Genomic DNA, 16127 nt, shown 5'->3' with positions numbered 1-16127 from the left:
AGATTTACATTTATTCAAATAATTCCTTCATCGTTGTTATCAGAAAATATTACAGTTTTATATGCTCTATCTGTTAAATTTTATTCTTTGAAGAAATTGTTTTCTTAATTGTTAACAAATAACCGTTTCCGCTTTCAATTATTGTGATCGAGATTTTCATCGTTTTTTCTTTGGAAAGAAGCGTTAGCGGAGAAAATATAAATCTCTCAGAATTCTATAATATTATAAAATATATCATTATAGTAAAGGATAATAAAATTGAATCCGAAAAGATCCCCTTTCAAAAAAAATTGGCCATTTTTGGTTAATATTGAAATATATAGTAAGTAATGATTATGTTCGATCAAAATAATTTTTGAGATAAATATTCTAGGAAAAAACGAATGATGGCTTCTGTAACTAAATTAGTTAACTACATGCCTTGGTATGTAAGAATCGATTTTAAACTCGAGATTCTCTTCCGAATTATTTTTTATCAGAAATGAAATTGCATGATTTTCGCATATCAAGTACATTAAAAGTAATAAGTATCATTTTATATGCGCATCCTACCTGATATTTAAACATTGTGTTCGTTTTCGCTCATATTTGATAAAAAGGAAATTACTCTTTTTTGATTAGCATCACTGCTATAATTGGCTTGATTTTTGATGTATAATCAAATCCTATGATCAACTCAAAGACCATTCAATCTTGCTTCGATGATGTATAGGAATCCTTCGATCAAAACTGGCAATAAAAATCAATCCTAATATTAAGGGTTCGGATATAAGGAATTAGAAGTGCATTAATATGGTAATTATAACCTGCGGTTCGCAATCATATGTTATCGTATCTGATATTTAAAAAAAAATTAATCATTATGCAAAAAGTGTGTTTTTAAGGAATTATCTTGTGAACTGAAATTTAGTTATAAAATATATTCATTTGTAGCATTTACTTTTACTGAATTATGTTTTCTCAATGATAATCATTGAATTTTGCAACCTTACATTCCAAAAAAATTTCAAAATCAAATTTTATATTATCAAAATTATTATTTTTCATGTCGTATTTCGATTTTTGAAAAAATTTTGGAAAATCAAAGTATCGAAATATTGATGTAGAACTGCTCTACTATTGATAACTATTGGATCTTTGCCCAAATTAAAGCAATTTGAAATTTCGTTCTTCAATATACCACAATTCGACACGAGACGTTAAATTTTTCACAAAGAAATGGAATAAATCAGTAAATACAGTAATTTTTTTATTACTTTTATGATTCAATTCTTAATCGTTTTCAATTTTCTATTATATCTAAACTCGAATTGATTATAAATCACTTCGAATAGATTTAATTACTCAAATTAATCAAGAGCTTTAACTTACAAAGATTATAATTTACATCAATAACAGCATTAAGATGATATCTCTAAGAATGATAAAAATAAACAAATAGTATTAAATCTTTATTACTCTATTGGAAATAAGTAGCTAAATTATTAAACAATCTTTGATTGAATCCGAGAATTTCTCTTACATGAGAATCTCCGTTTTGTTGCATATCCTGACCTACAATTTGGATGCAGTTCTGTATGATATCCTCAGATGCATCTCTTCTGATCGCATCGTTTGCCGACAACAAAGCGCAAGAAATTTGTAAACTCCAATTTGAAAAAACGGTTGGATTTGTTGTAGCGCATTTGAAGACAAACATTGCGGCCAAAGGGAGATATTTTGAATCTCCTTTGCAACCAAACATTGACAAACAATTCTCTGCTTCTTTGTCTGTCAATATTTTGTTCGCAAACAGGTTAAAAGCGAAAATTAATGAAACTGCAGAAATTCCGCATTCAGTTGTACTACTTAAGTAAGGAGCTATCTGGGCAGCGACAGCAGTAGCGTTTTCTGCGATCATTTGTGGATGATGCTTTGTGATAATTATGAGACATTCGATGGCAGAGCTGATTAATTTTTGGGATTCGTTTTGTTGCAAGACAGTTAAGGCATAATTTATAGCTATTTCAAGCATCTCTTCATTCTGCAATGCAACAGCGCATGCAGCGATCGCAGGTGATGAAAGGACCATCAATGAAAAATTAATTTCTTCCTCTTCTTCCTTAGAACTCTGTATTGTATCGATGATATACTGAATTATTGATAAAATGTCTTCGCTTGCTTCAACTCCGCCTCTTTCGCAGTAAATTTGGATGGCTCTGAGAACTGGAGGCTGAAGAACAGGATGGAATGGATGCCTCTTGTCTTCTACGCATCCAACAGCTTCGGCAGCAAAAGCTGAGATCAATCCTATGGATGAAACAATTCCATTTTGATCTAATTGCTCCAAAACGCTTCCAACGACAGTCCAAATGGCCGCTGATATACTAACTGTATTAGCAACAGGCGTTGACATCAATACAGCTGTTAAAACATCATCAGCGGACTTTCCAATTTTGATCATCGCCATTGTAAGCGGAATTGCTGCTTGAACAGCTGCTTCTACGACTTGTGGCATGCAGCTTGAATTCAATTCTTTGATCATGGTCAGTAAAAATGGCATTCTGTTCTGTAATTGAGATGGAAATGAGACCATTAACTCTCCTAACGCTCTGATTGCGAAAGATTCTGTTTTAGCGTTCATGTCGAAGACACTTTCTTCATCTTTCTCCTCTTCTTCATCGTTTTGGCTTTCTTCTTCGTTGAATTCTTCCTCTTCTTCTTCAATTTGCTTTTCTTTATGGGGTTTCATGCTGTCGAGTCTGACAATTGTGTCATAAATGAACTGATCAACATGTTCAAGGAGAGGAAGGATCGAATCTGGAAGGTATCCAGCCAAAGTTATTAATAATGAAAAAGCAGAATCAAAGATAGCGTTATGCAAATCTTTGTTCAGCTGTACAATTGTTGTAACGAGCTCTTCTACATGGTTAACAATCAGATTCGGGCAAGCTACAACTAAAGATGAAAAACATTCGAAGGCAGGAGCGACTAAATTCTTATCTCCTGTTCCTATAAATGTATTCAAAGCTGGAATAAGCTGAGAAAGCTGCTCATCATAGCCATGAGGCATAATTTCAATGAGACATCCAATTGCTTGAAGCAATGAGTCAGCAAATATAGGTGAATCGGTATTAGAAAGCGAGGATAAGAGCTCATCGAGTATTTCCAAGTGGTTTTCTGGAGGAACTGATGAGGCCATCAAAATATTTGCCAAAGCATTGATGTTTGGCATGAAATTAATGTTCTGAGCAAGCGAGGTGCAAAGTTCTGTGAGGCTATTTTGCATTTCGTTCGGTAATGCCGAAAATAATTCCTGAGAAAATTGAGCAGCAGCGCTAACTATATTAGCGTTATCAATAGATAGATAGTAGAGGCAATATTTTGTCATTGGTTCGATCAAATCATTGATATTTGATGCTGCATTAGGAAGATACCCTTTTCCTAACAAAGCAAAGAGATCTGTAAACATATTCAAGCTGACAACGATCTTTCCTTCATCTTCTGATTCGATAAATGGCTGAAGAATCTCAATAATACTCATAAATGACCTATTATAAATTTCATAAAACTTAGAATTGACTAACAGATCAAGAGGAATCCTGTAATCTTCAGATCCAGGCAATTCTTGATATACGTTTGCTGCTAAATCAATAAAAATCTGGAATGATTCTGAAAATGATTCTTCTACTTGAAATTCGAACAAATCATCGATAACTTGTATAATATATAGACGAATATCAACTGATAATTGTTGATTTGCTAATCCGGTTGCAAGAACTGTGTAAATTTCTAGTTGATTTTCATCAAAACCTGAATAAAACTCGCTAGCGAGTGCCTGTTCGATGAGATCAATGACTGCTTTGGCTTCATCGAATGATGCATTGGATGTACAAACTCTTTGCAAATGATTAAAAATTAATTCAGGAATCCATTCGCATTCATTCAAAATATCGATGTACTTGATGCCTCTGAATATAGCATTCTCGAAAATCTTAAAGGAAAGCGTTCTTGTCTGTTCATCATTCGATTCAAATTGATTTTGTAATAAAGGAAGCATTTGATTGATGAAATCACCATACTCATCATCAAAATCGATGAATTTTAAGATGAAATATAGACCAGTCGATATAAGATTTTGATTTTCAAACAAATTTTGAGCAAAATTCGTGATTAACTCAGTATTTATATAGTGATATTCGGCTAATTCTTCTACCATGTTTGCGCGAATGGTATATTGCTGTTCTTTGAGTATATTTTCTATTAAATTTTGAACAATCATTTCATAAATTCCATCATCGAATGATTCTTGGCATGAAATACGTATCTTTCTGAGTAATATAATGCAGAAACTACGAATTGGAGTTGAAGATGATTGTTTAAGTGCTTCAAAGATGTAAGGAATTGTTTCTACATTAATAAATTGGTTAAAAACTTCTAAAGCGGCATTTTGTTGTTCTTGGTGTTGTGCTGTAGCGTTTTGAAGGAATTCTAAAAGAGCATTATATGCTCCTTGATCCATCCAAAGGCCAAAATTTTTGTCAAATCATTGGAAACTTTGAAAAACAAAAATCACTTTTATTAGCAAATATTGCTAGAACAGATGATAAGGCACTTATTTATACTCAAACAATCCAAGATTGTAGATTTTCTCATTTTCTTTGAGATATTCCATAATCAAAATAATAAATTTATCAATAACTAATTTATTTCTAATATTTTAATACAATATTATGTCATAAAAAGCATTTTGAAATTCCATAAATTTGAAAATCAATGATATTCCACTTTTATCACATAAAATAGAATAAACACAATATTTAATTTAAATTTATAGAAGAATTTGTATATTTTGTGTCGTAATGAGGAAATTCATTTTGAATTGGAGTCATATTTTTGATTCATTAGAATACTGATCGAAAAAGAAAATATTTTAGCAATTCTGTTTGTATCTCCGGTAAGCTTCTCAATTTATCATATTGATGTTTGCTTTACTTTCTATCCACTCTATTTCCTCTGTTTCCTTAAATGGTGATCAGTTGCTAATAGGTGGAGAGGACTTTACATTTTCAAGACAACAAATTGATGAAGCAGATCCAAATCAAATTGCTGTCACAGTTATCATTGAAGGAAAATATACAGAAATACCAGATAACGCATTTCAATACCTAAGTAATATCAAAAATGTTTCAATTACAGCACCAATTGCTACAATTGGTGAATCTGCATTTGAAGGATGCTCAAATTTGATTTTCATAGAATTACCACACAATTCGCCTGAAATAAAACAATCTGCATTTGCAAATACTTCAATTAAATCACTAAATCTGCAAGTTTCAAAAATTGAAATGTATACTTTTACGAATTCTAACATTAAAACAATATCACTCGAAAAAGTTGAAAGAATACAGCTTTATGCGTTTGCAAATTGCTCTCATCTCAAAAAAATAACTTTATCAAATTTATTGGCTTTTGTTGGTGAATGCTGCTTTGCAAATTGCACTTCATTAGAGTCAATTCAACTAGATAATGTAAAAAGATTACTTCCATACACTTTCTACAATTGCAAATCGTTGAATTCAATTTCATTATCAAATGAACTTATAAGAATCTACGATTATGCATTATCTTACACACAGATATCATCTATATCACTTGCACCTACTACAGGCTACATAGGTAACGGAGCTTTCGAGGAATGTTCTAAATTATCACAAATTTCCATTTCAGAAGCTGTATATTTCATCGGAGCATCAGCATTCAAAGGAACATTAATAACATCAATACAACTTCCTGCAAAAGTAACTCATATTCCTTCAAGTGTTTTTGAAAATTGTAAAAATTTACAAAAATGCGTCATTTTAGGGGACTTAGATTCCATTGAAGAAAAAGCTTTCATGGGATGTACTTCTCTCCAAGAAATGGTCATTATAGGAAGTGTTTCTAAAATAGATCAGACAGCATTTAGCGGATGCCAAAGTCTGAAAAAATTCTATTTTTGCGCCGATCAAATTAATGATAAAAATATGTCACTTTTTGAATCAAATGTGACCATTTTTGTACCATCTAGTTATAACAGAACGACCTTCTTTGGCTTGAATGTAACAATTGACAAGTCTGGAACTTGTCCTTCTGTTGAACCAGATAATAAATCTGGAATTACAACAAAACAACGTAATTGGATTATTATTGGTACAGTTCTTGTTGTTGCTGTTCTGTCTGGTATCATTATTTTCGTTTCTTACAAAGCTTACCAAGCTCATAAAAGAAGATTTGACTCAATCACTTCGACTTTGATGCTTGGCAATGTATAATAGAGTTCAACTTTATGTTTATGTAATTTTTATTTATATGTAATAAAATGATAAACTATTTTATCAATCTTGCTTAATAATATTTTTGTTCTGAATTATTTTTTAGCGCATTGATCATATCTCACTCAAGTAAAATCAATCCCACACTTAATTACTAGATTTGATCAAAAATAATTTCATGACTCATTATGAAAATAAAATTCCCTTGCCATCATTTCATAATCCTTATAGAAATATCAAATAAATCAACTTTCCATGCAATTTGACTGATGTTAATTGCTGATACCAATAATATCAAATGAACATATATTTCAGAGAATTTATTCCTTAAATTCACCACATGCAACTAAAGTTGATCAAATTTCTAGGTATATAAAATGATGAAACATGCACATTATTAAAATACAACTTTATTTAGGTTCAAAAATTAATAAAATGATTTTTATTTAATCTGCATTAAACAAAAAATTTACAAACAATAAATTCGATAGTATACATTTATAAGAATTCTAGAATCCAAAAAATTCAAATTGAATTTCTTCAAATAGAAGCCTGCAAACTGAACCAAATGATATCAAGTTGACTCTAATAGTAAAACAGTGCTTGGTTGGGTTGATGAAAAAATATAAATTTTTCATTGCATCAAATAACACTGTAACTCAATGAGATACTCATTAGTAAGTGTAATCATACATTCTTCTATTACTAAAACATCCGAAATTGAATTGATTTTGGAAATTGAATAAAAAAACAAAAGAAAACAAACAAAATTGTTATTAATATTATTCATAAGAAACATAAGCCAGGAATATCGTAACGAAAAATAGTATTACAAATATTACAAATAATGTAGGGCCTGTGATGAGGAAATTCTTCTTATTTGTTTCACGATAGCCTGTAATATATGCTTGTGGTATAGAAACGTAATCGTATGGATATGCCGTAAAGTTTGTGAACGTAAAACTCAAATCGTTGCTTAATGTCTTGAAATTGTAACTTCCAAGATGTAACGAAGACACATTTGGATTTATATTGGCAAAGATGAGCTGTGATGTGGAATTGAGACCAAGTTTGTCTGTAATTTGTGTCTCATATGGACAAAAGATCTCAACAATGTCTTTCCCGTATATTTTAATGGGATTGTTAAGAAGTAATGATCGAGAAATGTTTGATTTTTGCGGATTTGAGAGGTTTTGATTTAAACTAAAATCTGTGTCTAAAACGATTCTTCCTGTAGAGTCTGTAGCTTGCAGTTCAAAGTTGTATCCCCAAAAATTATGGAAAAGATATAAATCAACGTTCGAGCTGTAGCCGGACAAAAAAGTCGTAGAAAATGTTAGATTAGTTGAATTCGTTTGAACCGGTATCATGTCATGTGGTAATCCATATAATTTATCATATGGAGAAGAAGGGTCTGGATAAAGTGGAATTGAAATTAAAAAAGGAATCTGTTCATAATATTCCATACCTGATCCAACACTCCAAAAAACTATTCCCGAAATCAACAATACGAAATCAACTATTGATATGAGGGTAATTCCAACACAATTACACTTTTTTTTAAAAAAAGTGACAATTTTAAAATTTTTATTTCATGATTTTAGTTGTGATGCATTATGAAACAATATTTGGAGCATTTCATAAAACTTATGCTTATCAAATGCTGCTTGTGTTATCGTGTCACATATTCTATCAAATTAATCTTTCTTTATTTAATGGATAGAAAAGTTTGATGACGCAATATGGAAAATCGCAGGACTTAGAGTTAGAATTCGAGGTTGGGTGATATATAGATAGACTATATATTTTTCAGCATCGATTGCACCAAAGTTTTCGAACCTTTGATTAGGAATAGGAACCGACAAAGCACTGATATAGAATCATTGATTTGGAGGTTCCTATTCCTTTTCTAAAGTTGGGAAATTTTGCCGTAATGGATTCATTCCGACAATTCATTAATTTAGCTTTTAACTTTTGAATTTTATTAATCCTTTGTATAATTTTTTATAATTAGTGGATTTCTCTCCTAAAAGCCAGTAAATTAATTGCAATCAATTTGATATGTGACATTCGACTAAATTGATAAAATATTCTGGCTGACAACTGGTCACACATACTTTTTTATTAACCGAAAGTCTGAACTCCAAGTTTGAATGCAAAATTTACCGGTATGGATGATTAATAGAATATCTACTCGAACTCTCAATATACAATAGTATTTATGCATATTTCTTCACCAAAATCAACAATTGGCGATGAAAAACCTTGAAATTTTCGATTGCTTTTTTTTCTCCAACGATCGATTTATTCGATTTCTTATTATTATCTGTAAAACAATGAAACTCGATTATTGTTACAGCGTGGAAGTCATAGCTTCGATATTCAAAGTTTTGATTGCATTGCAACAAAATTTCGAGGTATAAATTTAAATAACATGAAATATTTATATCTATAAACACAATAATAACAAAAAATCTATAAAATAAACTATTTTTTGCCAAATGGCGATCCGGGTCTAGTTGCAAGTGGAGAAACAGTTGGAGAAACAGGCGGGGTAGCAGCAAGTAAGTTTTTCATTGTCACTTCATGGATCTTCTTCATCCAAGCGTGAGAAAGAATCTGTTCTATTGTTAATCTTTCTTGTGGCAATGGATTTAAGATTCCACGAAGTAAAGGAATGATGGACGGCGAGAATTCTTTTGGATATACGATCGTACATCTCAGAACTTTGTTTTTAAGAACGTCCGAATTTTTTGCATTAAATAATGGTTTTCCTGTTAATAATTCAAAGAGAATTACGCCAGCAGACCAGATATCAGCAGCAGTTCCATCAAATACACGACCTTTTAATGAATCTGGGCATGCATAAGCCGTAGAATTCAAAATTTGTCCTTTTTTCTCTCCTCTTTTAGCGAAATGACAATAAGAGAAGTCGTAGAGTTTAATCTTTCCGTTATATAATATTATGTTTTGAGGGGTTATATGGCCGTGAACAATGCCAAGCGAATGTAAATGTTGTATCGCGTGCATTAGCTGCCTGAAGATTGGTCTAGCTGCTTCTTCTGGAAGTTTACCACCTCTTTGAAGAATTGCTGATAATTCCATTTCTTCTGTGAAAGGAAATATTACATAATAAAATAATTCGTCTTCCATCATCTTAACTACCTTAAGAATGTTGATGTTTGGCGATTTACGAGTGGCTTCAAGCATAATTTTAATCTGATCTGTATATAATTGCGATCTATTTGAAACTTTTGAAATAATATGAGCTTTGTAACGGTCTCCTGTATCTGGTTTGAATGCCTCTGAAACAGTTCCGAAGAAATCATGTGCCTTGATCTTCATGAACAAGTATCCGTCGTATTTTTGAGGTACATCATCATTTAATGAAGCATTTGACTTCTGAATCGCAGATTGAAGTTGATCAACAACATTTTCAAGTTGTGAGAAATCATTTGCTGTAGGAGCTATTACAAATCTCATTGGCTGAAGCTCTTTGAGCAATTTGGGTATAAAATTAAGTAGTTCTTTAAAATAATCCTTACAAAGCATACCAAACTCCTTCTCTCCATTCAAACAAACGGAATTAAAATCTTCGAAAGATTGGCGAATTTGATTGAACAATTCATTATTAATATGGTAATCATGAAAGAATCCAAGATAACATGATATTATACGTGGTATAGTTTGAACCCATGAAGTAAATGGACCTGTAATATTTGCATCACGACAATTTTCTGAAAATTCGCGTGCGATTTGTTTTAAGAATTTAAAATACGAAGGAAAGCCTGTAAACAGGTTCCACACACCTGGCCAGTCTTTGTACTGATCTTCGTGGACTCTTAGAAATTCTAAGATTGGCTGGGCCACAAGATTTTGAAAGTTATCCATCTGATCAGAATCATTCTCTAGCATCTGACGTACTGATCTAAGTATCTCACTCTTGGATCGATGGGGAGCTTCAACGACTTTCTTCGGTGGAGCTTCCATAATTTTTTATTGAAAGAAAGCGTATATTTTATATCTTCTGTTTTTATCAATTTACACAAATTTTAGGGGGAGACACTAAAAATAAAATCTGAAAATGGTTTCTAAAATCTTATCAATCAAAGGTGCTTTAGGAGCCAAAAGACATTTTTAAAATATTGCTATCGACAATTCTGAGCCATTTCAGGCATTCACTGTTTACAATTACCTTAATTCTGACCATATTTTTTTAGAAATTCTAAAAAATATCGAAAATAAGCTTACAATTCTTAGCAGGTATTTAAATGTTCTTTAAGGTAAGCTATATTTTAAACATGTTTATGAATTCTATTGTTTTCAGAAATAATCTAATTAATTGAAATTAACAACTATGAAAATAATGGAATACAATCAACTAATTTACGATTCGAATATAAAACTCTCAAATTACGATCATTATTAATATTTTAGATTGATAATAATACAATTAAGGCATTTGAAAAGCACTTGCTACTTGATATTGATCAAAGTCAAGACAAAATTTCATTTTTTTTAAAACGATTTTGATAATGAGAAAGTCTCATCACACTTTTCAATGCTCGATTTTTAAAAACTGTTTAAAAATGGAGCTTATATTGAAATAGTGTAGAGACTAAAAATTACCACAGACTATTTCAGAGGATTGAGTTGCCACTCAATCCTCTGAAAAGTCTGAGGTAATTTGCAAAATTTCTCAATGAATAAAAAAATCTATAAAAGATTCTGAAACAATGAGAAGATCTATACTTCAAAAACTTAGTGAAACATTGATTTGAAAGTGTTTGAAAAATCTCTCATGATAAATATGTGGGAGTATAAGCAACATGAATAGAAGGTTAAATCGGATTATGCATATATGTTATAAATACATAACTTTTCTAGGTTGTTGAAAGGTTCAATTCTTTTATGGGAAATTTTGTGATTTTATCATGAAAATGACTTAAACAAGATATGTATATTGTAGCATAAACGAAATGAACAAAACAATAAATATGCGATAATTTGGGAAATTGTGGGAAATGAATAACTTTTATCATTAAAAATAATTAGCAAAAATGATGATGTCTTATAATTTAAAAACAAATAAGAACGAATAGCTAATACCTTATTAAATTGAATTCTTAACCTCTCAATTTCCATTTTTGCAAAAAAAGAACAAAATTATAAAAGACAATTTGAGATATGAGGATAGATTGATATGGAATAAAATTGAAAGCATTACGAGATTTTGCGTAATAGTTGCACCGGACAAATCAAAAAAATATTTTTAGCATATCATTTATATTTTATCACTTTATCAGGAATTTGATTACCAAATGATACCATTAACTTTTGTGAACTTTTCAAATAGATTATTAAATATTAGAAAAATAAAATCAATATCAGGTTTGTAATAACATTTGTTTTTAAAAATAATTTGACGATAGGAATTCTATTGAAAAAGAATCGGATATAAAATAATTGTAAAAACGACTTAATCACCTAGTGAATGAAATTGTTATCCTGTTTTGGATATATAGGCATTCTATATGAAAACCAATAATTTCAATGAGATTGATTGACAACAAAAATTTTTGTTTTTGTAATACCACATATGGAATACCGAAATCCGAGCATCAATTAGGAATGAACTAGTGCAAATTTTAGAAATACAGTATTATGTTAAATTCAGGATAAAAATTGTTAGAAATTTATATTTACAAATGAGTAAATAAGTATTTTGTAAAGTTTTCGTTTGATTTTCAAGCTTGTTGGAGAAAAATAATGAAAATAATTATTTATTTAAGCAATTTACACTAAAACTTTTTATGGAAATTGCAGTTCTAGCAATGTCTTAGAATTTAATTGTCATTTAAAGTGTGAAATGCATTGATTTGCTAGTGAATGTAAATCGGGAATACAAAATTAATATAAATGAACGAAAAATAGTTAGTATCCCTAACTTGGGTACGGCGGCACTGCGTTCCACCTTACCCAAGTTAACGGTTTGACACTTTACAAAACCGGTAACGTATATTTTACAACACAAACACAAACACCAACTTAACCTTAAATATTTACAAAACCATCTGATACATAAACGACTTCACTAACGACTTCACTAACGACTTCACTACCGTCCTCACTAAATAAAAATAACCTTATTTTTATTTTTTTAAATTTTTTATTTCATTACAAAGACATGTCCGACTACATTTACTATGACTCTTTCCCAGAACGTTTCCGTGAACTATTCAAAACTCAAGTAAAACTGAGAAACATGCATTTTAACAAAGACAGACCCATTGACGATGAAAGAAACCCTGAATATATTACAATCCCATATGACGCAAAGTTCATTGCATACATTCCTTATGGTCGCAGAGGAACGAAAACTATTTCAACAATGACGAAAAATTATTTCTGGAGCGATGAAGAAAATTGCCTTATCTACATAAATGCATACTTAAATAAAGCTACATATTGTACAAAAGAAGGTTGGACTGGATTTGAGCTCTACATATACGACGACGATGGAAACAGACGTTGTGTATACCCATACGATAATATGTACCATTGTTTTCATCAAGCATTAAACGAATACATAGTCAGTAAGGGTCTCATTCCTGCTGAGTAGAAATGTTATATTTTTGTTCTGTCATTTATATAAAAATTAATGATATCACCACCCTCACACGTATGAAAACATAGCACAAAAATAATGTTTATGTTAGAATGTTAGATCTAACACGTTTTCTAACCTCTTTTCTAACCATGTTGAATTCATTGCTTTATAACTCTCTTCCTTGGTTTCTTTTTAGTTGCTTTCTTCACGTCTGTCTCCAGCTTAACTGTCTTTCTTCTTCGTCCGTAATGATACCAGTTACTTCCACCAGTCAATGGGTCAAATGGTCTTTCGTAAGGGTTTCCATACATTCCATAGGGACCATACGGAAGAACTACTGGTGGAGAAGAAACATTTTCTTTAGTTCCATCGACTCTATTTAAATGCATTGTTTCACCTTTCATCTGGTCATTAAAGTCTTTTGCATGTTTTGCAAACTCATCGTCCTTTCCTAAAGCATTTTCTGACTCAGTCGCAACCAAATTGGATGCTTTATTTATGAGCCCTATTTTATTTAATCTTAACTTCTTTGCAACCCAGCCTCCAATCTTTCCTTTATTTGCATCTAATGTCTTCGAAACTCTTCCTCCACTCATTTTATTTACTGCGTCATAAGCCCCAAGTGCTTTTGCTCCAAATGCTAATGCTTTTGTTCCCATTGCGCCTAAAGCTGCCCAAGCTACCATTTACACCATATTAAAATCATCTCTCTTCAATATTATCTCATAAAAGTTCTCTTTACTGGAAAAGTCAATGAAACATAAACATTCTCATTCATAAACTTCTTTCTTATCTCATCTATACGCTTCAAAATGTCTGAACAATTGCTAACATCTTCTACAACAGTTATTTCATCATGAATGACCTTTAAAAACAAGCTCATTTAATATGCTATTAAAATCATCTCAATAATGAGTCCATCCTTTCCGTCTTTGGGTAGCACAACATCTTTCATTGAAGAAGGTTCAACAAGTCTTATATTAAACTTACTGACAAAGTTTGTTATACTATAATGCTTCGGCGGCGAATACATATAGTTTGAAAGACATAATATAGATTCTTCAGCAAATTCACTTATACTGGATTTTATAACAATGTTCTCACGAGACCAAATACCACCAATTGACAATCTTGTAAGCAATCCTGCTGAACCTTCTACTGTAAACGTCGATGGTAACATTCCACGAAGGTCATCTATTGACATCGTTGAGTCACTGAATTTAAATATTTTCTTAAAGCAATCGTCATTATCTAACCATGCAATAGCTTTGAAGTTTTCATTCGAATATACATCTGCTTCATTAAATGTAAAACCTGACTTCTTTGCAGAGACGACTTTAAAATCTATTGCATTTGTTTCAAAATTATACGCTATGGTAACTTCTGAAGGTAATGGGTGTCCTTCCGCAGTCAGTTGTTCTCTCACTACCGTTTGAAGCTTTGTGTTAAAAACTTTCATGTCATCTCCTGTGTCTAGGTTCACATACACAGCAATAGGAAAACTATCTTGCTTCTTTGTCTCATCATTATATCTCAAAACATTAAAGTTCTTCAATAATATTGTCCTTCCTGCTGGAATACTTCTAACTTGTCTTATTTCAATAGCTTTCTCACCTCCTACATACTCTACCCAGTGTCTTGGATATTCATAAGTATACTGACTTTCTTGAATTTTGGTTGGTTTCATCATAACGTGTTCATAGTATATCTTTATACTCTTGTCAGTTAGACTCGGTGCTATGTTCTGAATATTTCTGACTTGCATTTTTAATGGAGATAAAATGAAGCATTTAATACATGACGTAGATGAAGACATGAATGAAACTACAGACAAACTTAACTCTTCTCTTATTCTTCCTTTCAGTAAGGACTATGAGTTCTGTTCAAATGGTGTTTATTTCTATTGTGGAAAGATGGGGTCAGGTAAGACATTTAACCTCATTCGTCATATACTCATAACAGAGCGTTTAGGTCAAGATTCATATTATGACCAAATCATTATATCAGCAACTTCAGACTCTATGGACTCAACAGCGAAAACATTTATGTCAAAAGTTCAAGCCTCTGTCGTTAAAGTTCCAGATAGCGAACTCATTGAATTTCTTCAACGTTACATTCGACGTAAGAGGAAATATTATGCCATCGTTGAATTTATACAGTCAGGAATGCAAAAGACTTCAGAAGAGATGGAAAGAATTATTGACAAACACCACTTACGTCAATACTCAGGAGTTTACGATATGAAACGACTTACAAACTACATTCTGTCAAAACTTTCAAAATACCCCTTCAAAAAGTATCCTTCAAACACTCTGCTCGTTTGCGACGACTTCGCCGGAAAAGGTTTAGTGTCAAAGCCTGACTCACCATTAGCTAACATCATTACTAAAGTCAGACATTACCACTTAACTGTAGCAATACTTATGCAAACATGGAGGTTTTTAGCTTTAAACATAAAACGTCTCATAACTGACTTCGTTATCTTTCAAGGTTTCTCACGCTATGATATTGAACTCATTTGGAAACAGTCAGGTATAACATTACCTTTTGAAGAAATTTGGGAAGCATATAAGTCTCTCATCTCTCCTCGTTCATACCTTGAGATTCATATCATGACTAATACCATTAAAGTCAAAAATATTCCATGGGAACGACCAACATTGTTTTAAAGTTTAACCTTCAATTGACTGATGGTAAACAAATTCCATGCATCTCTGTCGCCATTTCTGTTAATATTTTTGCTGTCATTCATATCATCCACTTCCCCATCCGTTAACTTTTGAGGATATGCGTTAGAATAGCTGTTCTTAAATGAAGGCTTTTCACCTTTTAGCGCATAAACTCTATAACTTTCTGCATACTTTATGTTTGAACCTCCTGAGCCATCATTGACATAAATTTTTATAGGCTTCCACCCTTTGTTCATGTTCCTGCTTCTTCCCTTAGCTCTTTTGTTCAGTAGTTCTACATCTTTATACACAGCACCTGTCTCAGTGAATTCAACAATATTTTCATTCGTTAGCTTTACATTCAAACCCTTGTCGAGTATATTGTTCATTTCATACATATAAAAGGTTTTTATTCTATATGAAATGAGAAGCAAATCCATCTTAGCTGGTGCCGTTAATGTTCCAATTGAACCAACATCAAATGTTGACTCACGAACGACAAACAATATTGTCATAAAGAACTATAGTTCGGAGTGTTTGAAAGAAAAAGAACCA

General features: G+C 31.6%; 7 protein-coding genes across 7 annotated transcripts, besides 2 other annotated features; 2 read left to right on the top strand and 5 right to left on the bottom strand.

The window, feature by feature from the left end:
- Window positions 1-1040: 1040 nt before the first annotated feature.
- TVAGG3_0702600 (cullin-associated NEDD8-dissociated protein 1 family) lies at window positions 1041-4679 on the bottom strand (the record flags this gene model as incomplete). Its single annotated transcript, XM_001309486.2, has 1 exon — window positions 1460-4501. One exon carries the CDS (start codon window positions 4499-4501, stop codon window positions 1460-1462), a length of 3042 nt encoding a protein of 1013 aa, XP_001309487.1.
- A 174-nt stretch (window positions 4680-4853) lies between these two features.
- TVAGG3_0702590 (ribonuclease inhibitor domain-containing protein) lies at window positions 4854-6367 on the top strand (the record flags this gene model as incomplete). The annotated part of the gene is made up of 1 exon (XM_001309485.1): window positions 4962-6293. One exon carries the CDS (start codon window positions 4962-4964, stop codon window positions 6291-6293), a length of 1332 nt encoding a protein of 443 aa, XP_001309486.1.
- Window positions 6368-6447: 80 nt separating this feature from the next.
- TVAGG3_0702580 (uncharacterized protein) lies at window positions 6448-8016 on the bottom strand (the record flags this gene model as incomplete). Its single annotated transcript, XM_001309484.2, has 1 exon — window positions 7076-7759. The coding sequence occupies one exon, from the start codon at window positions 7757-7759 to the stop codon at window positions 7076-7078; it is 684 nt and encodes a 227-aa protein (XP_001309485.1).
- Window positions 8017-8061: 45 nt separating this feature from the next.
- Window positions 8062-8105: a mobile genetic element.
- A 550-nt stretch (window positions 8106-8655) lies between these two features.
- On the bottom strand, window positions 8656-10356 carry TVAGG3_0702560 (protein serine/threonine kinase protein; the record flags this gene model as incomplete). The annotated part of the gene is made up of 1 exon (XM_001309483.1): window positions 8781-10283. One exon carries the CDS (start codon window positions 10281-10283, stop codon window positions 8781-8783), a length of 1503 nt encoding a protein of 500 aa, XP_001309484.1.
- Window positions 10357-12225: 1869 nt separating this feature from the next.
- Window positions 12226-16127: part of a mobile genetic element that runs on past the window's edge.
- Window positions 12481-12915, top strand: TVAGG3_0702550 (uncharacterized protein; the record flags this gene model as incomplete). Its single annotated transcript, XM_001309482.1, has 1 exon — window positions 12481-12915. One exon carries the CDS (start codon window positions 12481-12483, stop codon window positions 12913-12915), a length of 435 nt encoding a protein of 144 aa, XP_001309483.1.
- Window positions 13062-13589, bottom strand: TVAGG3_0702540 (protein of unknown function, DUF4107 family; the record flags this gene model as incomplete). The annotated part of the gene is made up of 1 exon (XM_001309481.1): window positions 13062-13589. One exon carries the CDS (start codon window positions 13587-13589, stop codon window positions 13062-13064), a length of 528 nt encoding a protein of 175 aa, XP_001309482.1.
- Window positions 14083-14668, bottom strand: TVAGG3_0702530 (uncharacterized protein; the record flags this gene model as incomplete). Its single annotated transcript, XM_051243440.1, has 1 exon — window positions 14083-14668. A coding segment is annotated over one exon (586 nt), but the record flags the coding sequence as incomplete, so codon positions are not given.

This window comes from Trichomonas vaginalis, chromosome III (assembly GCF_026262505.1).
Source record: "Trichomonas vaginalis G3 chromosome III, whole genome shotgun sequence".
Lineage (NCBI taxonomy): Eukaryota > Parabasalia > Trichomonadida > Trichomonadidae > Trichomonas > Trichomonas vaginalis.
Note: the sequence above shows the minus strand (reverse complement) of the source record. Positions and strands in the feature narration are given on the sequence as shown.